At 36.9% G+C, this 26,034-nt stretch overlaps 1 protein-coding gene across 1 annotated transcript in view; it reads left to right on the top strand.

Moving 5' to 3' along the window:
- LOC134671343 (B-cell lymphoma/leukemia 11A) overlaps positions 1-6,629 on the top strand; it is a 45,622-nt gene extending 38,993 nt beyond the window's left edge. Inside the window, exon 5 of the mRNA XM_063529169.1 lies at positions 3,118-6,629. Within this exon, the coding sequence (XP_063385239.1) occupies positions 3,118-5,114 (1,997 nt within the window). The 3' untranslated portion in view covers positions 5,115-6,629. The remainder of the gene's footprint in view (positions 1-3,117) is intronic.
- Positions 6,630-26,034: the final 19,405 nt, after the last annotated feature.

Raw genomic sequence — 26,034 nt, 5'->3', positions numbered from 1 at the left:
CAACTTTGGATTGCCGATCCAACTAGTTACCAATTCTTATATTAATTAAAATTAGGATTCCATAACAATCTTTATTGCTTACGTGCAATATTGTCAGCTTAGTTAAAATCTTCATCATATTTTACACGAAGTATAAATAATATAAATAAAACAGTGTAATGTGTTATAAAAAAAAATTGAGGTATGCTAACGCTATAGGTAGAAGTAAGAAAATTGATTTATACATTATTCAAAAGAAAAATGCAATCGAATTGACGGGAAATGGAAAGTCACGGAAATGAGAATTTATTCTACTTTTTCTGCAGTCTCTACCTTGATGACCAGACACAATGAACAATGCTATTAAAGGTCATAATATTTATGAGTTGTATTTCTATGAACGGTAAAATTTTAATAAATACCTATAGGTAGATTTTTCTACGATGTATTTTCAGCACTTGTTACAATTATTAATAACACTGAATCAATAAATAATGTAAGTGGCGATAATACGCAGGCTGGCCAAAAAATAACTGCATTCCCGTTGCTAGGGAGGTTTTGGGACTGTACTTCACGTTTTCGGGGTTGGTCCCATGTCCTATAGTAAAAGTTGCTCAGTATAATCCCAAAACCTCCCTGGCAACAGTAATGCAGTTATTTTTTGGCCACTCTGTAGGTATATACTAACAACTACTGATATTGATACCAAAGACATATGTAACTTCGTATAAGATGAATAAAGTCTAAGAAAAAAACGTGCCTCGGAAATCAAGAAAAAGTCATTCTCGGATAGATGGCGCACACACCTTTAGCCTATGCTCGGCTAGATGGCGTGACGACACCGTTTTATACTCGTAGATATCAGTGAATGAACATGGGTCAAAATGATATAAAAATAATAAAATCATTTATCCATATATATTCACTTTTTTGATAATTTTATACGTATTTATTTTGAGTTATAGACGTGTGTCGATAGATGGCAGTAAATTTACAATGACTACAACATTTACTATGACAGGGCTATTCTTTTTGCTGATACTATTCGATGTTCACTTTTTTCATGCGGATTAGATAAATAAAAACCTAATTGTTTAACATCAATAAACATCATAATAGGTATTCGGTATGAAGGTTGCCTTAAAAACAATATTTTTCTCTCTAAAGCGAAACATAGATACATAAAGCCTAGTCTAACGTATTTAACAAAATTAAATTCGAAGCATTAATTCAATGGTACAAGAAAATCTGGCCGGCACCAATTTGACCGTTACAATTCAATAAGCATCTTAACAGTGCGATGTTATCGCCGCGCCCACTAGTGCTGTTATCGTTGGGAACTGGCACATCGATACAAAATTACGTTTATTAGGTATCACGTATTAGTCATCTTAGTGCTGAAACCGGCTTCTTTGATAAGATTTTTTAAGTGAGGAGTAAGATTTTTGAGCCCATTGCCTCAATAAATTCGTACAAATACTTGACTTCTATTGTACTTATTTTATTTACTTACTACTTACTCCTCTGGCGCAGCGACCCAAAGTGTGTCTTGGCCTCCAACACGACTGCTCGCCACTGATCTGGCGAGAAACGGCACAGGACCGGGATCAGTGGATCAGTACTTATTTTATTGTGCAAAAAAGTTATATTAAATAAATTAGTATCGTAAAAATTAAAGAGCAGGAAAACTAGTGTATATAAAAACGGTATCTTGAAAATACTAGTGGTAGGTATTCTATCGCAACGAATAAGTACATAACTCAATTTTGTATCGACAGAAGTGTAATGTGTAGTGATTCTGCAAACGGACATAATTTTAATTATTACGTATATTTGAATTTGAGGGTATTGGTAAATCCATATTGACAATAAGAAAATTAGGTAACAACTTATCTTTAATACACATTACCTTTATTTGGTTACTAACTACTCATATTAATCTAAACTGTATCTCAATTGGTTTTTGATACTTAGGTACCATAAAGGTAAACACCTTTAAAAACCTAATTTTAACTACCATAGAAAATGTAATTTTAATAACAAAACTTCCGTGAGACACAGTCATAGTAAATATCTTAAGAACGTGAGTGACCCTCACGTATTTTTTACTTAAAATTCGTGAGTGACCCGTTCTTAAGATATTTAATGTACTATAGAAAATGTGTTATACAAATAGGTTAATGTCCCAACACTAGTCGAGAACGTTATTGTCTCCACAATAAAATGTGGCCCGCGCTCACAATGAGCAATCAAATTACTGTCAAAACTCCGCCTTGACGGCCGGTGCTTGACCAAGCGTCCACTGCGTAACTCCTGAGCTTGAACATTAGGAAACAATAGTTTATTTTTTTATTGTTTTGACTAGACGATACTAGCTGGATGAAATTAATCAATTATATCATTTTTTAATCCGTAACTATATTAATCATAAGTGATATTGATATATTACATGTCTCGTAGTCTCACTTGTTGCGAATTTTTTTGTCTGTAGGTGTACCTTTTATTTTACTGAATTGAATCCAAAGCAAATATACAAACTGTTAGAAAATCAGTACCTACAAGTAAAAAAGGACTACTTAGTAAGGAATAATACACAGTAGGTAATTGATCTTTTTAGTCCTATTCAGCATGTCATATGTACCTAATATAGATGTGTTATTGATGATTTGACTACTTACTCGTACTTATATTTCTCTCGTAAACCTAAATAAAATAAAATTCCTAAACTTATCACTGGTAATCCAAACTGCATATGTTACAATCTCCAGACACATATGAAATATGAAAATTAAACACTCAGGCGTTTTTTTTTCTCATCCGGGATAATGTTACATAGATTTCAATATCAACAGTGGGCCGGTACGTGATCCCGGCCCCGTATATTTCATAAGATTTTAGAGGTGCATGAATCTTGCGGGACACGGAGGAGCGATCATTCACGGCCGCCGACGTACCCGGCCCTCGGACCTTCTGATTAGCATGCGCGCCACGCACACTCCCTAGGCCCAACACTACGATATGTGAGAGCTATTACTAGACACTTTGCCCGTGTTAATATTGCTGTAAATCTTCTATTGGAAACCTTTCCCCTAAGAGATTAGTTTTCACATTTTTAAAGTTTGTTTTCTTTGCCCGCAGAGCCGAGCAACTACGTGTGCTCCACTTGCAAGGCGCGCGTGCATTCGGCGTGGAGGCTGCTGCAGCACGTGCAGCACGTCCATGGAGTCAAGATATACGTGGATAACGCTCCACAGCAACATCTTAATAAGCAGAACCATTCCTCGTCGAGCACGTCTTCTTCGAGCTCGGGGTGCTCGTCAACTGGCGCGCCGCTCCCGCCACCGTCGCTTCGCCACCACCCGTTACTGCCTCCTCCGGATATGCATTCGCCTTTCGGAGTCGGTGGTCTCTTAAGAATGCCACTCCCGGGCAGCTTACCACCGCTGGCTCATCCCTCAGTTCCTCCCGCGCCACTTTTCGCGCGACCAAACCATCACGACCATAGGTTCAGGATGGAGCAACTGGTATCAGAGCAATTTCGCCACCATGGGATCAATTTGGCTGCGGCCGCGGCAGCAGTAGCGGCCAACTCCCTCCCACCTCACCAACCGTTCCCGTCACCGGCAGACCGGCCACCCGTCATACCGACGTCGGTCTCCTCTCGGGACAGAGTACCTCCAGTATCACAACCACTATCACTTGAACCCCAGCTGGATTTTTACTCGCAGCGCTTGCGGCAACTGGCCGGTACGACCAGTCCAGGGGCGGCCACAGGCAATTCGAGCTCTCCTAGCCCCAGGAAGCATTCGCCGCCGTTCGCTTCCCCGTCGCCCTCCCGAGTCGGCCAGACTCCACCGGTGGGCGCCGGACCCGGGACGGTGGACGCGCCCCGCGACGCTTCGAGGCCTCATAGCTCAACGTCGCCGGAGCGCCGCGCGGAGCCGCCGATCGCGGACGCGCCTCCCGATCGCCCGTCTTCGACTCCGCCTGCAAAACGCAATAATGACGAGGCTGTACATTCCTGTGAGTTCTGCGGAAAGAAGTTCCGCTTCGAGAATAATTTAATGGTGCATCGCCGCACACATACCGGCGAAAAACCGTACAAATGTAGTGAATGCGACGAAGCGTTTGAGAAAGTTTCCAAATTAAAAAGGCACATGAAAGTGCATAGGGGAACTGATGCCAATACGGAAGATGGAGAGTCTGGTGGTGACACCGGTGAGGATGACTCAGATGAAGATCTAGAAGACGAGGAGTTAGATGGTGAGGAAGACGAGGAGAATGAGGATGGCGAGGACGTTGAGGAAGCTGAGGACTTAACTGTATCAAATAGCAGTGCTCCTTCCGCGCCACCCCGAAAACAATCTCTTCCTCTACCCGCTCATCCCCCATCCGCTTCCGTTGTTGGTGAACTAATGGATAAATTCGGTTTATCAAACATTGCTCAATACAGCGAAGCTTTTAAACAGGCATTACAGGAATCGGGAAACTCGCTTAAATGGCAACTGGCGAAGGACCGTGACAATAACAATGGTCCTTCCAGCGATAAGCCAAACGGCATGCCTCCCACTGCTGCGTTACGGCTTAAAGAAGAATTCGCAAAAATGCCGCCGCAACCACACCCTTTGTTTAATCCTTTTGAAAATCCGTTTGAAGCTTCCAAGCGGATGAAGTTAGATATGGACCGAGGTGAGGGTTGGTGGCTGCCAACGTTACACGCGCAACGACCACCTGAAAATATTTTCGATGGCCTCAAAAACACCAGCAACGGTCTCTTACAAAACCCTCTCTTGAAGTCAAAAGAAGGACGTCGAAATGACACTTGCGAATACTGTGGGAAGGTATTTAAGAACTGCTCAAATCTGACAGTCCACAGGCGATCTCATACCGGCGAAAAACCCTATAAGTGTGAGTTATGTTCGTATGCGTGCGCTCAGAGCTCCAAGTTGACCAGGCACATGAAGACGCACGGTCGTTTGGGAAAGGACGTGTACCGCTGCCGGTTTTGTGAGATGCCCTTCTCAGTACCGTCAACACTCGAGAAGCACATGCGTAAGTGCGTCGTGAATCAGAGTAACGGTGCACCGTTAGCTTTGTCCGACGACTCGAACGCGTGTCGAGAAGAGGCCTCGTGACTCTACCCGTGGGGCGGTCTCCGCCTACCGCCGCCTGCGCCGCCCAGCCAGATCTTTTAGGCCTAAAATCGTTGCGTTTCTTACCGCTTGAATCACACTAACGTTCTAGTCTTAAGAATTGAATTGGTTGGCGAATGATTGCAATATTAGCCCGAGAGCTTCCGCACCGAAGGGCATTAATTTTATTTATATCTTAAGTGACATATCGTATAGGCCTGAGCTGAACCAGTGTTGAGCAGTTCCCGTTGCATTGTTAATGTTAGTTTGCGAATTATGTTTTTATTTTGAGGCTGTACTGTTCATTTTCAATGATCTTTAAATGTTACATTCGATTGATCTTTGTTTGACATGTTTTAATTTATAGAAAATGTGGAAACCAATGCCAAAGTTAAGCTATGTTGATTTAATGTATGGTTTAGTTGTAAGCTGTATAGTGTCAATTATGAATAGATTTTTCCAGTATTTTCTTAGGATCTTCATAGTTCGGTGTAGCAATGTACGTGTTTGGAAGTAAGTTGTTTGGTATTTTTCGGGTTTACTGTACAATAATAAGCAAATGTTTCCTATCTTAGTTAAGACCTTGTAAATATTAAATATAAGTATGATATGTAAATCGAGTACCTATTGATGTTCATATTTATAGAAGACAAGATGTTTCGGAAATTATAGAAAATAAATAAACGAAATTTGGAAAATACGGTGAGTTTCCTGTAATCGATATTTTAAGTATTGTAGAAAGCAAAATTGGAATCGATTTTAAGTGTACCTACGTGTTATTAGTAATTGCGTATTTCTAAATTTAATTAGTGTTTAAATTAATCAAAATGAATCTATGGGAGAAGCATTAGACCTTAGTTTCATGTTCGAGTCGAGCCGACGAGAGCTAGTTTCTTTGTTAAGACTGAAAAAATAATTCCAGTTTTGTTTTAAAAGATGTTTTCGTGATTTATGGAACCTTTCACTCGTACCTAAATTAGTCCAAGTGTGAAATCTTTCAGTATACGTACTTAATGTAAATTATGATAGAATTTATATTAGATAAATATGTAAGGAAATTATAGAAGTGTTTTGTCTCCAGTCGTGATGTCTATGGTATTCAAAGTGCTTAAGGCCTCTTCAGTCTACTTGGTTTGATGTTTATGATCTTATTTGTTAAGATTTGAAGCAAACCTTGTCTGGACAGGTCTTAGGCATTTTATTCTGTTTTATCTTAAACTCAGTCAAATTGTCATTGCTATCACTTAGGTACACTGTTAGAATAACTTTGCATTTCCCGATGTTAATCTTTATAAAAAATTATTTAATAAGTCAGTCAATAAAACTTTTATGTAGCGAAATCAATATGTTTTCAAATAAAGCTTTATTTACTGACTGTCGTAATTTCATACACCACTTGCTAAATATTTTAGTTATCACATAGGTAGTTGGAGCTTATATTATTACCTTTTTTGAAACCGACAAATTTTCAAACATGAAATTAAAAGCACACTCAAACTCTAACGATAAAACCCTGAAAAATTGACGGTCTCAAAAAAACAATTATAAATCGATAACATGTATTGATAATTTAAAAAAATACCACTATACATTGAATTTCCTTGATATGAACGACATACGGAGACAAAATAGTAAAACAAAAAAAACACTAAGACAAATTTTATTGTGTAACGACGTGAAATATGAACTGTTTTTATTATATTTCATTTTTATTATTTTTATTTCAATAAATATCCACGATTTGTTAATCAAATTCTCTGTTTTCATTTAACCCCTTTAGCTTGTAACGAGACCAAGCAAAATTAGCTTCATTCTATCTCAAAATCGAGATCTATCCAATCAAATTTTATATCTTTTGTATCAAACCGATATTAATATGAAAATATTGGAATCAGTACCGTCTTTACCATAAGGGCACACGGGGCCCGTGCCCAGGGCCCCCATCTTCGGGGGGCCCCGAAGGACAGACAGTTAACAGAATATTTGATTACCCATAATAAATAGAAGATCATAGTAGAAAAATGTTAGTTTAATTCGCTTTCTTTACTTTCCAAAAGGGCCCCAAATTCTTATGTGCCCCGGGGCCCCAGCATAGTTTAAGACGGCCCTGATTGGAATCACAGCTGTCATTAGCGCGTTCATTTCGCTCAGACTTTTCCGCACAAGTATAAGGGCGAGCGAGACGCCCGCGCGAATGACGGCTTCCTGGTATGATTTCAATATCATTTTAATATCGGTTTGAAGTCAGTGCACCAAACAATATACAATACCTACTCACTCGGAGCAATGCACGTTCGGATTGGCCTGTTAGGAAAAATCTCTCAAATGTAACTTTCTACTCGGTTCTTTATGGTCTGAATTAAAGTAGTTTTTTAGGGTTCCGTACCCAAAGGGTAAAACGGGACCCTATTACTAAGACTTCGCTGTCCGTCCGTCCGTCTGTCACCAGGCTGTATCTCACGAACCGTGATAGCTAGACAGTTGAAATTTTCACAGATGATGTATTTCTGTTGCCGCTATAACAACAAATACTAAAAACAGAATAAAATAAAGATTTAAATGGGGCACCCATACAACAAACGTGAATTTTGACCAAAGTTAAGCAACGTCGGGAGTGGTCAGTACTTGGATGGGTGACCGTTTTTTTTTGCTTTGTTTTTTGTTTTTTTTTTTGCATTATAGTACGGAACCCTTCGTGCGCGAGTCCGACTCGCACTTGCCCGGTTTATTTCATCGGGTTCGAATCCTGGTATGGGCATTTATTTGTACTTATAATGACGAATAAGGTAATCGTACTGGTGCTCGACGCGGTCCCAGTACATGTCATCTTGAAACTGAAGTCATTGTCACTAGAGGTGACAGCAGGGGTGTCATCTATTGGGCATTAGCATGTCGAGCACTAGTACCACCTTACAATGTTAATGCCCGTCCCAGCCCTTAATGCCGTTCCGTTGTTGTTGTTTTATACCTGCCCCTCCCCCCCTGTACCTTCAGTATCCATCATCAGAATCAGCTCGATGTCATCATAACCTCTAGCCCAGATATCAAAACCTGCCAATACGAATGAGGTTTAGATTTGACAAAATAAAGATTCAAATTAGAATGGAACGGGGGAGATTTTTATAGGCATCTGGGCGGCTGATAATAGGTACTTTAACCGCCCAGATTCCTGAGATGATGCAGTCATCATCACCAGCCTTTTGTGAGTATTTATGCCTGAGCCCGATCGACGACCTGGAATATGCTCTAATTTAAGTATCTAACGTAGTACAGATTTTAGAATTTTAAACGAGTCAATTAGATTAGAGGCAGTATTATTCTTTATTCAGAGAAACACTAAGTAGGTATAAGTTTACAGCTATTATACTGGATGCCAAGACACTTGTACTGTTAATACATAAGATTAGAGGTTCTATTTCGCTCGTAGATTCGAAAATCAAATTAAAAATATTGTGCAGTACAGTGCTGTCATATGACTAATTAAATAAAGGAATTAGGACTTATTTTAACAATATACAGGGTAATTCGTAAGACGTAAACAGGACCAACTCTCGATAAAGGCCAAACCACACCGGATGCGTGTGCGTGACGTGCGCGTGCACTTACGCGTCCCGCTGCGTTGTAGAATATGAAAACTCATAAGAGAGGACACACCGCTTGCGTGACGTGTGCGTGACGTGCGCGTACGCGTGACTTGCACGCAACGCAGCTCCGACGAGACAAACCGGCTGCGTGCTGCGTGCATGCGTCCACGCAGCGGAGCGGCAACGTCGCTTCGTTGCGTGCAGTGATGACGTTGTGTTTAACTGCGTTCCCTATGAGAGGGCGAACCGAGCAGGTTCGGACACGCACAGCTCGGTGCTGCATAGGTGCTGTGCGTGTACACGCGCAGCCACTTGTATTTATTTACAACTCGGCCGGTGCGCGTGCTGGTTTTTAATACGGATTCAGTGATAAAAGAAAAACTAATTAAAATCTTTCGTTAATATGAATGTATATTTACAATATAGCACAAAGATTACCACAAATACGTCTTAAAAAAAAATGATTTGGCCTGTGGGAAAGAATCGATTTTAGGTATTAACGATACTATTGGAAAACAAGGTTGTTGTATTGTGAACTATTTGGCGTCGGTGAACAATATTATGTACTCTCAACTATCTCGATTCAAATATGAGACATTTTTTTTTCTTCTAATTGCAATGGCGGCATTAGGTGAGCAGCTTCCATTTGCAACGGGAGTTATAATAACATGATGTAGGTACTGTCGCAGGAGTATTTTATTTTACTGCACGCATGACTGAGCTGCAGCGTGCGCCTGCGTGGCGTGTGCAGCACGTTGCGTGGCGTGCGCTGCGTGACGTGCGCGTCACCCGGTGTGACAGGGGTGCTGCGCACGTCACGCAGCGCACGCCACGCAACGTGCTGCACACGCAGCCGGTGTGGCTCGGCCTTAAATGTGAATAAACCGTTCTCCAACGTGTTTAAGTGATACCACACTTTATTCCTTTTTTTTTTACTTTTTTTGAACTAAATGTTTAATTCTCTAATCATAATTAATAGAGATGCGTAGGCTTGATTCTGCTCACGTCTTCTAAATCACCCTGTATTAAAACATTTTCAGAAATCAGGCCCTACCTTCTTAAATTACCTACTAAAAAGAAACCCCAGAAGCTTGCAATTTTAAAATAAACAAAAATCCAATCAAATATGTAAAAAACCGGACAAGTGCGAGTCGGACTCGCCTATCGAGGGTTCCGTACTTTTTAATATTTGTTGTTATAGCGGCAACAGAAAATTTCAACTGTCTAACTATCACGGTTCGTGAGATACAGCCTGGTGACAAATGGACAGACGGACATCGGAGTCTTAGTAATAGGGTTCCGTTTTACTCTTTGGGTACGGAACCCTAAAAAACTATCGATTGTTAATAAAATCAAGTTACAAGCTCTCATAAAATGGGACCTGGATTTTCTGTTTTCATAGAACTATTGAACAGGGCTGGCAACACGCATGTACCTAACCATTAGCTACGGTGACACCTTACCACCAGTACGGCCGTGTGCTTGTTTTCCACCGACGTAGTATACAAAAAATACAATTTTCAAAATGAAGGTGACCAATTTAAACAAATTCTGATATCAAAATAAGAGGTAAGTACTAACAGTCGCCCGGGCGTCTCGCTCGCGCCGTAACGTAAATATACGGCAAGTAAGCGAATAAGAAAACTATTACATATTAAGTTTATTGTAATTATGTTGTATGATGTCACTTGCCTTTAGTGTTGTCAGAATTAAATAATTCAGGTGACATTAAATATTATTTTCATTTTATAAAAATGGTATTTTAAATAATTAGTAGTGTGATTGATATTTCAAGTGACATCATTCAATCATTCATTCAAACCAGTTATTCATTCTGTAAAGTTATAAAAGCAGCGGTCACTTGGGATCACGCTCAATTGCTGTTTACTTGTCGAAGAATATTTACAACTAGTCGTACTTGGAGTATCATTTAAAACTATACCCAATTAATACTAGGTACCAATAAAAAATATGAATAGCCTCATTCAGCAGTTTGAAAATAAGACATTCAACGGAGCTTGCAACTTGGTGTTACTAGCGCCATCTACCGTCGAGTAGCGAAAACTAGCGGAGGGTTGAAACTTGTTGGAAAAGTTTTGGCGCGTGGTCCAAAGTAAAACGCGACTTGCCTAAGATAAGATAATACAATAACTTATTCATTCGTTTGGTACAAGTAGTTTATACATAGTTTGCTTTTATAATTCTTTCGTTAACTTTTTATAGCCATTGTATGTAGGTAAGTACCTATTCAGTGTATCTCTGTTGGGCCCTATGTAATGGTTGACCGATAGAGAATGCCGTTTGGCATTAAGTCTGTTATTTGCACATTGTTGTATTTTTTCTAACAAAGTTTACATAAAGAAATAAATATATTATTACAAAAATATTAAGAACATTTAAACTGTTTTTTAATTCATGATAGTTTATTAATATGTCATTATTTCGTTATATTTCTATATTTTCATTAAAAAAATAAGTTATATTTATATTATATATCAGATATTTATGTAATTTATATAGGAACATGCATATTTAATAGAATTAATGTGACAATTTAAGCTACGATTCATAGTAAAATTAACAACATATTTAATGTATATACTTACCTACAATTATTTAGTATGTTATATTATAATTATTACCTGTGTTTTATTATTTCCCGCTTTTCCTTCGTCCAGTTCAAAAAACAATAAAATAATTACCCTTTTCTTTCAAATATTAAAATGGAATAAGTAGGTATCAACTTTTAGCAAATGTTTCTAAGTCGATAGTTTTAGTGGTAAACATTTTTTCAAACTTTTAATTTGTTTTACTAGAATTAAGTCTTATAAGATTTTTATGGTTCAAACTTTAAATCACATCGATTGGTGACCAATTAGTACTATCAGATTCCAGTAGATGGCGGAATTAATACACTGTCTATTGCATACTAGATGTCGCTAGTATGGAAGATGAAGTCTCAGAAAATAAGATTGCAATAAAACAGCAATAAGATTATTTTCAAGGAAACTGATATAAATTATAGATAAAATAAATAATAAATAGATATGATTATCTGCATTAATTTTTAGCAAAACTAAAAGGAAGGGTATTACAATACTTAAATGATTTTAGCAAGTGCTTGTTTGTGACCTATCCTTACCTTTTACGAATTTATATTATTGTCTATTGTAACACCCCTGGAGTTGCAGGTGTAGGCTGCGATGACCGCTTGCCATCAGACGGACTGTATGCTTGAATACCTAAATGTTTTATAATTTTTAGGGTTCCGTACCCAAAGGGTAAAACGGGACCCTATTACTAAGACTTCGCTGTCCGTCCGTCCGTCTGTCCGTCTGTCTGTCACCAGGCTGTATCTCACGAACCGTGATAGCTAGACAGTTGAAATATTCACAGATGATGTATTTCTGTTGCCGCTATAACAACAAATACTAAAAACAGAATAAAATAAAGATTTAAGTGGGGCTCCCATACAGCAAACGTGATTTTTGACCAAAGTTAAGCAACGTCGGGCGTGGTCAGTACTTGGATGGGTAACCGTTTTCTTTTTGCACTTTTTTCCGTTTTTTTTTTTGCTTTATGGTACGGAACCCTTCGTGCGTGAGTCCGACTCGCACTTGCCCGGTTTTTATATTTAATACAGGCATCAGATCAAATAGAAAATCAGATTATATTTATTTAAAACTGTGGTAAAACTGTGTGGCCAAAATACAACTGGGTAGGAGATTTATTCCCTTACTGAATCCACTCTACCTCAGACAGGCCAGTTTAGTTTTATTATTAGAGTGATCTCCAATCATCCATACTTAAAATAATCTATTACCTTTATTTTTTTAGACGATAGAAACTTTCCATTTCCAAACAGGAAAATTTTCAAAGCACTTCATTGGAAACATTTTGATTCTAAACAAATGATTTCAACTCTTATACCTCATACACCTAGTGAGGTGCAGAATTTTATTGCAGGTACAGTACCTAAGGCATATTCAACTTCAAATAGGAACGGTATGCAACTAAATATTTGTAATATTGATTGACATAAATCAAAATTGTTATAATTGGTTTAACTTACCTTTTAATTTTTTACCGCTCAGAGATCTTCAAATCAACTTACAAATTAAAACCTACTTAAGCATGAGAATATTATTATGTAGTAACGAGCTAATACGACAGATAACAATACATTTCATTTGACGACCGGTCTGGCCTAGAGGGTAGTGACCCTGCCTATGAAGCCGATGGTCCCGGGTTCGAATCCTGGTAAGGGCATTTATTTGTATTATGATACAGATATTTGTTCCTGAGTCATGGTTGTTTTCTATGTATTTAAGTATTTATATATTATATATATCGTTGTCTGAGTACCCACAACACAAGTCTTCTTGAGCTTACCGTTGGGCTTAGTCAATTTGTGTAAAAATGTCCTATAATATTTAATATTTTCTAACATCAAAGTAAACATAATCTCATTATAAACACCCCGCCACCCTTTAACTCATCATACAACAAAAATCCAACAAGAATATTAACCCTTCAAAAGCCCGAGGGAAATTCTAGTTGGACATAAACACCCAATCGTCCGATAAGACCCGATATCCCGTGTGCGAGTGACCAATGGGCTTGGGGCTTTGGACAGTGAGAGCCACGCCCCGCTGGACAACGGGCAGTGGGGGTCATTTGGGGTTGAATTAATTTCTAATATTTGGAGTGTATCAGTGAATGTTCTATTGATTTTTGTGTTTAGTTCAGAAGGTTTTAATCGATAGGTAAGGATGAAGTGCAGTAAAAGGTGTTTAATAAAACACAATTAAAGGTGTGTTTATTATAGGTTAACTTACCTTTTAATTTTATATAAATATTACATTGTTAGATTGTCACCAAATATATCTTAAAACAATATTTTTAAGTTATAAATAAATATACCTACTACAATATATAATACACTTGTTTGCGTCATATAGGTACAATGAGCCATATATAGATTTTAGGAAATAGTTATTAATAATATATTACAATATGTAGGTACCTACCTATAATGTAACTGTATAATTATCTTGATCAAACTCGCGATATAAAAATAAAAACTTACTTGAAACCTTTATGGAAGAATATATCTACAGATTTCTACCCGAAACTTTATTAACAAGCTTTAAAAAAATTTGCAAAATTATTATTATAATTTTATGGTAAATTCTATTCCATCCGTGCATTATAAATATTATAATAAATGTTGACCATCTGCTATTTTTAACAATGCAGCTTTTGCGAATGGTTTTTGCAACATTACAAGGGTTGTTACTAAAAAACCAGTTTTATATTTGCATTCATAACTTTTACATTGGCACCGGTTTTCAAATAAATCCGAGAACTCATTCAAATATTATAGATTGGTTTATAACATTCTGACTCTCATATTTCACCAACTGAACAAACATTTTCTGTAGGTGTGCAAAACCAAATGGTTATTTATGAATGCTTATTATTAAATTTAAATTAAATTAAAGTGCAGACTACAAAAATACTAAGCATAGTTCTTAAGTTTTGCCGTAATAATTTAAATAAAACGGATATAAGTAAATAAGGAAATTCAGAATAAAGATTTCTTTAAACTGAAATATGTAGGTACAACAATTTACATTGAGCTAATTTTTTTTTTGCCATCAAACTGTATACGAGCACGTACCTACTGAATATGATCTTAAAATAATTAGGTTACTACATTACCTACTGTTATGGTAGCTTCTTAATTATTCTCCTAACGACGTACAGTATCAAATACAACAAATAAAACAAATTTTAAGACTAATTTAATTACGTATTTGTCTAACAAATCAGTACCTTACCCTACTTACAAAATACTCAACATTTATGACACATCATTCCAAACAAATAACTTATCGACACATCAACACTAACCATAAAAATAACACGAGACACATGTTTCACAAATACAGTATTATTATGAGAAAATACCGTTTTAGGGCACGCGTTTACCGAAAACGGGAATGGGTCGCTGGGGTCAGCAAGGGCGCAGGGAAAGGGTTGAGCCCCAACTGGCCATGTGGCAGCGCGTGGGTTGAGCGGGTATCTACTTTGGTACTTATTTAATAATGTTGCTTTTTTGTAGAATCGTAATATAGGTAGGTATGGGTGAGAGTGGTGTATTATGCTGCATATAGTAGGTAGGTAGATGACAATCTGGTCACGTTCAATGCCTCCAAAACGCAGACGTGTCTATTTTCCGCAAAACGGAGTCCATTTGACCTGACTCCTTTCCGGGGTGCATCTGTACCTATTGCCGACAGCCTGGAACTCCTCGGCATGGAGCTGAGTTCAGTCCTCAGCTTCGGCAGCTTCATTGAGTCTAAAGCACAAACTGCGGCCAGAAAGCTGGGCGTCCTAAATAAGGTGAAGCGATACTTCACACCTGGACAGCTTCTAACACTTTACAAAGCTCAAGTCCGGTCGTGTATGGAGTATTGCAGCCACCTGTGGGATGGCTCAGCTAAATACCAACTCGCCGCTTTGGACTCAGTGGAGCGCAGAGCCAGGAGGATGATTGGCGACAAGAAGCTAACGGCTAAGCTTCAGTCTTTGGCCCATCGGCGGAAAGTCGCCAGCCTGTCGGTATTCTACAGGTTGCACTTCGGGGAGTGTGCCCAAGAGCTACACGAGCTTATTCCACCGTCCCCATTCTACCATCGGACTTTTAGACGCACGGCCGGTTTCCATCCTTACTTGGTAGATATTCCACCAATTCGCACGAAGCGCTTTGCTTCTACTTTCCTTATGCGCACTGCCAAGGAATGGAATTCCTTGCCGGCGTCTATATTTCCGTGTTCTTATAACCCGGCAACCTTCAAATCAAGAGTGAACAGGCACCTTCTGGGCGAGCTCGCTCCATCGTAGGCCACGTCTACGCCTCGGCTAGTCTGTGGCCATGAGTAAGCCCATTCATAATAAAAAAAAAAAAGGTATATTCCTAACGTACCTACCTATAAGCATTATTGTTTCTTTTATTGTAGGTAGGTATCTAAATTATTTTTCTTTTTTTTCCGCTTTTGTAGTATTGCCACATAGTTTTGTTTATCTCTTTTGTTTTTCCTACAATTTTTAACAACTATCGAGATGACCAGTATTTCGATAACCATTTTAATACACGAGCTATTTTTTGCCCGCAACGAATATGTATAATAACAGAACTATATAGTTCGTTTTTTTTAGCATTAGAAAGAACTTGAAAGAAGGTAAGCGATCTTGGCATGTCTTTTAATTTAAAAACGCTTTTTAAAAATCAATAACTATTACTTATGAAAGCAGAAGAATATAAATGATCGTATTAGATTCATAATTGTTACATATTTGCCGTAACTTATTTTTAAAATGTGTTTACCAATTAAAAGTCACATCAAGATTGTTTACCTAATTTCTAATGCTAAAAAAAACGAAGTATAAGAACGTAATATTTTACATGTAACAGGCAGTAGCATTTTGTCCTGTAAGGTCAGATGATTCAGGTCTAATTTGCCTAAGTCAGTAAAAGTATGCAAATTCCATACAAAATTTTCCTCTTACCCCTGGTGTTGTTCTTGCCTCATATGACTATACATTTATGTACCAGATATATTTTTCAAAAAAAATTAACAGATAGGTGACAGTTTACAAATTGTTAAAAAGCCAGCCAGTTACTGGCGAATTACCCTAAGCTTTAAAGTGACAATGTGGATACATATAAACTTTTTATAAAAGGCTCAACAATTAAAAAAGCACGGTTTTTAATTCGTAGCCACTGGTTAGAGCGAAGAAGCAACAATGGCAAGCGCTTATTTTGTCAGTTTATGTAGAGTTACTTGTGTGGTCTAACCTAGCCTTAAAGAAATATCACTATTCTGAATTTTGCTTGAATTTTCTTACCTTGTAAGTACTAGGGTCAAACAGTATTTGAGCTCAGTCTGAGCGTTAGTTCAGACATTCGCTCCACGCCGCAGTAATTGCCGGTGCAAATGAGACGCGTCACGCAGCCACCGCGCCTGGACCGCCGCACCTTACACTGACAAGCGTCCTTTACGAAACTGTTGGCCTATCTGTCAGTTACGATTCCATATAGGCCAGTAACTGGCCACTTTTAGTAACTGGCCGCCAGTAACTGGCCACTTTTAGTAACTGGCCGCCCGAAACTAAAAATGAATTCTATACATAGAATTCGTTTTAGTATAAGGTGACCAGTTATTGAAACCTTATTCTAAAATGAATTCTGTTTATAGATGAAGAGTATAAGGTGGCCAGTTATTGAAAGCTGGCCAGTTATTGAAACATTATTCTAAAAAATAGAATTCATATTTAGTTTAGGGCGGCCAGTTACTAAATCCGGCCAGTTACTGGCGAATTATCCTATCGCATAAATGCTGTTAAAATAATAACCTTTGTGTGAATTTGACAATTTACGTCCAAAGCGGACGAAGAGGATTAGATTATTAGATATTAAGTTACCGATTGTCGATAAATCAAAAGTATGTCTATGTGTCAGGTCACCGACTTCATCGATGTTTTTCTAGCTTAAGGCATCTAATACAAAATGTGATTTTTACGAGCAGAAACATATTGTATGCGGAGACGGGGATTATAACGCGCGTTTTTCCTACAGAATTTAGCCGACTTATAAGATTCAGCATATATCATCGTTAGCAGTAAAAAATATATTATGAATCCATTCTATACAAACTATAAAGTCAAACAACCGCCTTCGACAAATAGGAAATTTTACTATTGAGTTAAGTAAATACCTAAACCAGCTCAATTTTAATGATAATGAATAGTCCTTACCACCTCAACTGTGCGCCGCACTTTGCAACAAAATGTCTCCCTTTCACCTTCTGCTTTCGCTTGGGTAATCTTATTTCCGTGCCGTTCAAAGGATCATAATCTCATTAGCCATAGAGCCAAGGTCCAAACTCCTGAGGCAGATTTGGGGGACTTAAAATGTATTACCTTTTATTGTGATCCTCAACACGGATTAAGAGAGAGCGCGGTTTTGAATTTTGATTCGGATTGTAGCACTGATCTTGACCAGTTGAGAAGGAGCTCTCACGTCTTATTGGTCACCTTGTTTCTAATATGCTTGTCCAAGTTTTGGCAAGACTAGAGAGGTCAAATTACGTAGGTGTATCTGTAACTATGCGCACCTATCTTGCCTATTGCTTTGATTACATTCTACAGAATGGTTTTTAATGAAGATTTTGAATGTTTGAGGCGTGGTTAAGAACACTTTGGAGCCTTTGTGGTGAATCTCTTGAATAAAATTGAGTCCAGTTTTGTGAAATACTTTAGTACCTAAGTAATTAGTTTTCTGTGTATTATTTACCTAAGTATAAGAACTGTATTAACTGTTACAATTTTTTCAGCTTACTTGTTGCTAAGCGTATTAATAACTGAATTATTAATTAGAGGTACGACCTACTAAAATTCTGGATACTTATAAGAACTGAAATAAAGGTGCAAACCTGCATATACACCTGGGTGTTTATAATTCTGCCTTTTTGTTTTTTTTCTGTGGCTAGATTAACTATTGACGCGGACTGTAACTATTAAATATATGTATGTATTTAGAATCAACAATCATATGTCAGTGAATAACATACGTAAAAGCGTGACGTACAAAAAAATCTGAATCAAACTAAATTCTTACTTTCCATCAACATACAGTTAATCTTAACTTCCTAAACCGCTACCTACTTCGGTCCTATACATTAGTATTTCATCCACCCATACAAAGGTAGACACCCCCGGGGTAAATAACAAAGAAATATATAGCACAAAAGGTTCCGGGAGGGAATGTGGACAATTTTACACGAGTATTTAGAACCCCACTGTCCAACGGTCTCGGAAAATTGCTGAGTTAGGGCTGCCCTTATTTTATCGATGGATTTCCTTTGTGTTTAGGTTTTATTTAAGCTTGCATATTTTTTGTGTAACTTTGTATTACAAATTGAAATCTATTTTTGTAAATAAAACAGAAAGCTACAATAATAAAAAAGTACATATTATGTATATTTATTTTTGAAACGACGTCAAGGAAGAAACTGGATTACTAAAAATACCCTTGACCAAGAGCGCAGCGGTAGTTAGGTTTTACTGATCTGAATATCGATATTTTTTAAAGTTATTACTATGTTTCTAATTTAATAAACAAGCACGGATAGTTCAAAACTCACATAGATGTGTAATTGTGTTTACCTCCTTGGTCTAAGAGCGATCGGATAGGTATCCCAAAAATTTCGATTCTTGTCCGAAGCGGTGACTTTTTCCATTTGTTCTTCAATATAAAATTAACAATGGGATTTTACTTTGTTTGGTGCAATGAAACACAAGTGGGTAAAAGCATTATAAAACACTGAAATTAAAAACTTACAAATAATAAAAATTGCCTTGGTAAGATGCCTAGAAGGCTAATATGTATTTGCTTATGAAAAGGAAACTTTCAAATATCTTTTGGGGATGTTTTTTCTTTGTAATATAAAGGTAGCTATATTCCTATTTTTTTTTGTAGAATTCTACTGTCTCGCTGTCACGGGATTATCGGAGTAGTTCAAGCTGCCTGAATGCAATATAGAATATTGTTTCTCAACAAACATTCTTCAGTTACAATTTTCTATTATTTAAGGGCCAATTTTAATATTTTCTATAACCTGCTTGTAATTCGCTAATCAAAGTAATTTAAGAGCCACCCTACCCTCACCCGAATATTGAACAGCGAACAAGTTTTATCGACACCAAAACAATCGATAAACTTCCAACTCGAGACACCATCATCAACACCGCATTCGGAAAATCTACACTTAACCGAAGAGCCAGCCCACCCATTAATCCTTACACTCGTCCTGGGGGGAGGGGGGCTGACTAATTCGGGGGGCAAAGGGCAACGCAAGCTAAGCGATGTAGCTCTTATTGCCCCTTTGTGAGATTTTTGTACGATTTACACATTTGTTTTGAACTTTGATTACGGAAGTGTTATAATTAAAAGAAGAGTTTGTTTTCGTGGTAATATCATAATAAGGTATCCAAGATCTTTGCAGGTAGATAATTTCGATGGCTAAAATAATTATAATGATAGGTAGGTGCGTAATTAAATATTTCAATTGGCATTTTATAGTTTAATATTTGAATATTTTCTATGAAACTAAATAAATCTAACCTTACCTGACTAAAGGTCATATAATAACAACAGAATTCTAACGAGAAAGATTGACGTCAAATCAATAAATGCCAGTTTGTCTTTCCAATTTATTGACCTCAGTAATTTATGATTATATTTTTTACAGGCTATTAATTCTCACAACTTACCTTTCTTTATACAATAATTTTAATAGACGAACCAAAGTTAATCTAACACCCTCTGTTTTTAACCGCCAAAGGTCCACGGCTCTCTCAAAGTAAGGTTCGAAATAAATTACAATCAGCCTTCATACATACCCCCCTCCCCCCAGCAGGGGGGGTTCCGGGCCATCAGTTTGGCCACGGCAATTCAGATGATGAATTAATCCACCAAATGTGACGGTATCACTTAGCCCTAATGTACGGGTATAATGTTACCCGAAAATTTCGCCCAACCGGGCCTTTAAAATCCCGGTTTAATGTTGTCTTTTGTTTTCTTTATGTGGCACGTTATACATTGTTCTTACCTAGTTTAAGTTTTTCTTTATGTGGCACGTTATGCATTGTTCTGATTTAATTTTAGCCGTAGTTTTTCAGGGCGATTAAGTAAGGTGCTTTGGATTTCTACTGACCAATGTACAATACTTTGAAATTACTTTCTAAAATACATAATTTCAAATTAAACATAATATTAGATGGAAATTCTGTTTCTGGTATATTACTCAAAATGAATTGTTTTATAGTTATAGGATACAAATTCTAGATTTACGTTAATAAAAACCATGTTTTAATCTTCCTTGCTTCTCATATGGACAAATACATACCTATAAAAACTCACACAAATTACAGAAAAAAAAATCTATGAATTTATTTATTAGTGATATTATAGCACAGTACAACAAAATTATCAATGTTAGTAACATACACATATATAGATAACTTATAAGTTACTTATACAGATCACATGTCTATATAATTCTACTAAAAAAAATATGGTTGTCTGTAAAGTCGGTTTACTGACGATATTTTTGCGTGATAACGTCATAGGTAAACGTGGCCGTAACGTTACTATGGAGATCTGTCCACAACGTTACCATGGAGATCTGTCCACAACGTGACACTTTTTTGTGCATGCTACCGGTGTTCATCGATTTATAAGACGTTATTACGTTAATAATTATATTTCCCTAACAAAGGTCAAAAATCGCTAAAACAGAGCATCTCAATCGCGGCACAGTAACAGAGAAGTGTTCAGAATAAAGGTGTTGTTTTAATTACATTATCAGCGCGGCACACGCGCTCGCGTGGGGGTGGACCCTACTCACGGGCTGAAAGACATTCAAATAATAGTCTTTGGAGAAAAGTGGGACGTGAGGGCGGTGGCGGTGGGAACTGGTATTTTGGGAAGTTTTTAGTTAGGTTATTAGTATGTGTACTGCAAAAAACTTTCTGAAGAAAGTGTATCTGTAACTACTTTTAAGTTATTTCGCTTTTACTGAACTGTGACGCGGTGGGCAAAGTTATGTTAAAGGGCATATTTTATACTTTTGCTAAGGTTTTAAATAAATTTTAAATGTTTATTTTTTTAGTCATTATTAAATAACAATATATAAAACTATTTTTGTATAATTACAAAAAATACAGTTTAATTATTAGCATAAAATAACATACATATTTGCAACTTAAAATTTTATTATCAATAACTATTACTGCATTGCTCCGTTCGTAGCGTGCCGTGGTTCGTAGCAAGTAGTAGTTGCTACGACGGCTACAGACAATTGAACTCCATAATTTTTTTTACATCTTGATACTTTTTTTAAAGTAAAATTATTTAAAAGTGAAATGCCAACTACGAGTATCATTATAAAATAATTTATTAGACCTACCTACAAATAAGCCATTATTTTTATTAGTTAACAGAAATCCCAAGTACAACAACGGCCCAATTCGAACTTTAAGATAAGTCAAATATTAGGTCTAGATACCTACTATATGTGTAGTATGAAAAGTGACGTTTTTGTTTGAAGAAACGTCACTTTTGACACTGACATATCCGAGCCATATCGTATCTAGAAAAAAATACAATACAAAAGAAAATTCTTACACGCGTATTCGGGAAACGAGATCATCACAAGATCTAGAAACGATATAGAGATCAACTAGATTTACATTAGATTTCGACTAGATGTGACTTGGATATCTAAGTCATAACTTGTCGAAATCGTGCAAGAGGGTCTCCAGAATCGCGGAAACGTCAAATTTGACATATCTATCTTACAAATATCTTTAAATTATCCATATCGTAACTTGTTGAGGTCTAGTAGAGATCTAAAACATTTTCAGAATCGAGCCGTTACTATATTTCTCTATGTCTAGACTTTATTTGACGTTTCTTAAAGTTCGAATCGGGCCGCAATTATTTTATTACACCAAAATACTTGGCCTAACCAGTATTCCGTACCGAAAGGCCACCCAACGAGTATTTCATACGCTCAACCCTTCCACACAAATGTCGGGTACGCAAAGGAAGTTTTGATTGCGCGGACTGTCACGGTTGACGTGCCCGATGAATTGGTACCTTCGCGAGTTCTGGACACTTTTAATAATGTACCCGACTGTACGTACCCACTTAGTGTCGGGGTATTGATGGGCGCACAATGTTTTGCTAATGGTTATTATTAATTATTACATAACTGCGTGTTACACGGTTTTTTAAAAATCCTACATTTTTATATTAAAAATTGTACCTTTTACAGCGAAAGGACGAATTTTTAAAACACTTAACAAACTACTTTTCATTTCAAACTTCACAAAAAAAATGCAAGAAGATATGAGGAATTTCCATGAGAAAAAAGTGTACTTTTGAGTTTTTATTTTAAAAAGTTTTTTTTTAAACAGAGCAACATGTTATTGATTACAGTCATGTGATACTTAATATTTAAATCGTGTATTCACAATACAGCACACCAAAAGTATTCCAATATCATGAGTAGCGATTCGGTCAAGTCAAAGTCAGTAATAATCAACAGAATAAGGAAATTAAAAAAATATAATATTCCACAGAATCACTTACAAAAGCACTTCATCAACGTTCACGCACACAAGCTCACTCACACACCCGCAAAAGTAGGGGTCGCGTTGACCAATAGCACGCATTTAACCCTTTTATGAGGATTAGGCGAGCATTGTTTCAAATCTCCGAGTTTCCCAACGTCTGAATTCGGAGCGGCCGCCATTTTGTTCATTTAAAATGGACGCTGGAACAATGAGTCGCCATTGTGCCCGGATTGAACGAATGTAACCATTGTTTTAGTTTTCTAATGCCTGCATTTTTTATTTCGCAGTATCTTTCATTCGTGTTCGCATTAATCTGTTAATTATTTTATGATGAAGTGTTTAATTTAAAGGTAAGTGGAGGTGTTCCGTTTTCCTTTAACGAGTTAACTGCTTTTTGTCAGCTGGAAATTGGAAAATAGCCGTAGAAGCGTATACATATTTTCATTTAAAATTGTAGTAAACTCTAGACACCATTTCTAAAAAAATTCAAAGATTTAATGAGGCAAAAAACATTACATCAAAACAAATTGACAGTGGTCCCCAAACTAGGCCGAGCCTGTATCTTAGGAACCATAGAGAGTTCCTAAGTATTTAATTTTTTGATACACTTCTGTCTTATATTATGTCTATGGTTTATATGAGTTCACCTAGTACTTAAGGAATTGTAATTGTAATACTAAATACACACACAAATAATTTTTAACGGTTTAATTTAGGTGGCAATGATGGTGACTATTTTTTAATAAGGTACCTTTATAAAAGTCGCCGCCGAAGTAGCAAAAGTGCTCAAAAATATTTTTTAAACACAATTATATTGATGAGGCGTTAGTAGAGCATGCTTTGCCCAGATATCCTTTGGGTATATTGGCCACTCCCAATATAATATATCGGATGGCTATGATGTAGGTATCCACTATTAATTGTAATCAAGATCACAATGATGATATCTGATGAGGAACAATAATAGATAATTATATTGTTTCTGTAAAGAAATGATGTGATGAAGATTTACTTTTTTTATATCTTTAATCAAAAACTTTCTAAAAATACTGGATTTACTTAGTTCACTATTGTAATCAAATTACTTACCTTTCACCATTTAATTTCATTCTATTACATTATTATAAAACCCTAAATACAAACCAGAAATTCTAGTTCTCATTGTCACCTTTCAAAGCGGCCTGGGGTCACAGAACTAGATCATTCCATTGAATCGAGCGGCCAACTGCGCGGTGGGCCAACAAAAAAAATATTACCCGATTTGGGCCAATATTGTCTAATTTTCGGTAATAAAGTTTTGTCAACATGAGGCGCGATGGGTCGCGAGCTGTGGAGGGTTAAATTTGACAAATTATTACTGGCCAGTGTTGATGTTTGGGTTTTTGAATAATCGATCATTATTTTATTTATGGCATCAGTAAATTTTTGTCATGTACCTATTAAATGTGATGTTTTGAAATCGCCTACTGTGTCTTTTTTATTAATTCGTATTGCCGTTGTTTGATTTTTTTCACTACATTTTTTGTTCACGTAGAAATACATAATTATAATATAAATAAATTTATGTTTTACATTGTGTGTTTTATTTCTTAATCGGTAATTTATACGTGTATTTTAATTTAATGACTGAAATTTACGGATATGCTTTGTTTATTTCCAGCATACTAAAAAAAAACTTAGCCCAATCAAAAATAAAACTACTATGTGTTCAGAAATTTTGCAATTCCATCTTATATATTTTTATTCGTATTTAATCATCGCAAAACAGCATCGCAAATTGCGGACGTAAACCATGCTAAATTGGCTAATAATTTCTTATATCAGACATAAACTTATCGTTTACAATAAAATAAATAGAATTACCCATCCTTACTGAAGCGATGACCCATCCCCGAAGACATCTGTGGCCAAAGCATTCGTGTAATGGTCATATTAGTATGGAGATTGGGCTCAGGTGCGGCAATCTCGGCTCAAAGCAACTATATGACTAGAAAATTACGTCATTCGGGTAGATACTTAGAAAAACTCCTCATTAGGTACATACTCGTATAAAATCGCACGTAAATATATTTTGGGTCGACAATTTTTTTTTTAATTTAAAAGGGTGAAATATGTTTTATTTATATAACAAATATAAAGTAGTATTTGACATATTTTAGAATGACTTACAATACTTAGATAGGTACATGTAATTATTTAGAAATATTTTTTTTTATTTAACTTTATGAATTCGTGATAGGCAGAGGCGTAGCGTGAACTAATGTGGGCGAAATAGCATCTGCGAGGCCCTTTTCTTTTACTGTGCCCGAAGGGGCCTTGCGCGAGGCCCCCCTTGGGGCGCAAGGCCGTAGGCGAAATGGGCCGTCGCCGTCGAAACAATTACTTCTACGAAATTATGACGTATAAATAACAGTTGTACTGTCAAAATCGCTGCAGACTTTTCTCGGTCTAACTTGGTCTAACTCTATTTATGCGAGTATTTTATAAAGTTATACCTAAACAATTTTTCCACGTATACACAACATTGTAATTGAGAACATTTACCTACAAGCTCCAGGCTCGGAAGCTGCATTGAAGCCTCCCTTTGAATTTTTATCCCGTGTGCCTTTCATCTCACGTGATGAGAGATGACGTTGATTAGAAATGCGCTCTCATGCGTACCGATAGCTGTTATGCACGGATAAAATATTGTGCAAATAATGACAAGTATAGGCCCCGTGTATGAACTATAGGGGGCAGCAAAGGAGCCGTCATATATTTGGCGCGAGGCGTAAATGTGCCGTTTATGCTTCCGATATAGCCCACAAGATGACAAAACCCACTATGCATAAGGAAACGTACCGACAAGAACAGTAGATGGTAGCATTGGTAGCACTTGCTTTGGCAATGTATATGTGCACATATGTTTCCGATTCAGGCCACAAGATGGCAGACCCTCCAACCCGCGCACGGTCCCTATAGGTTTTCAGCATGGAAGGTAATACATTATCCATGTATCAAAAAGTGTCCGTCGAAAAACGTAAGGTGGCATTACAATACCTAGTATGTGGCAATACTGACAATTATCGCAGTGGAAGAGTTCATGGAACTGACTAATTTTACTTCAAATATTATGGCGTTTAAACATTTTA

This window comes from Cydia fagiglandana, chromosome 15, assembly GCF_963556715.1.
Source record: "Cydia fagiglandana chromosome 15, ilCydFagi1.1, whole genome shotgun sequence".
Taxonomy (NCBI): Eukaryota; Metazoa; Arthropoda; class Insecta; order Lepidoptera; family Tortricidae; genus Cydia; species Cydia fagiglandana.
Note: the sequence above shows the minus strand (reverse complement) of the source record. Positions and strands in the feature narration are given on the sequence as shown.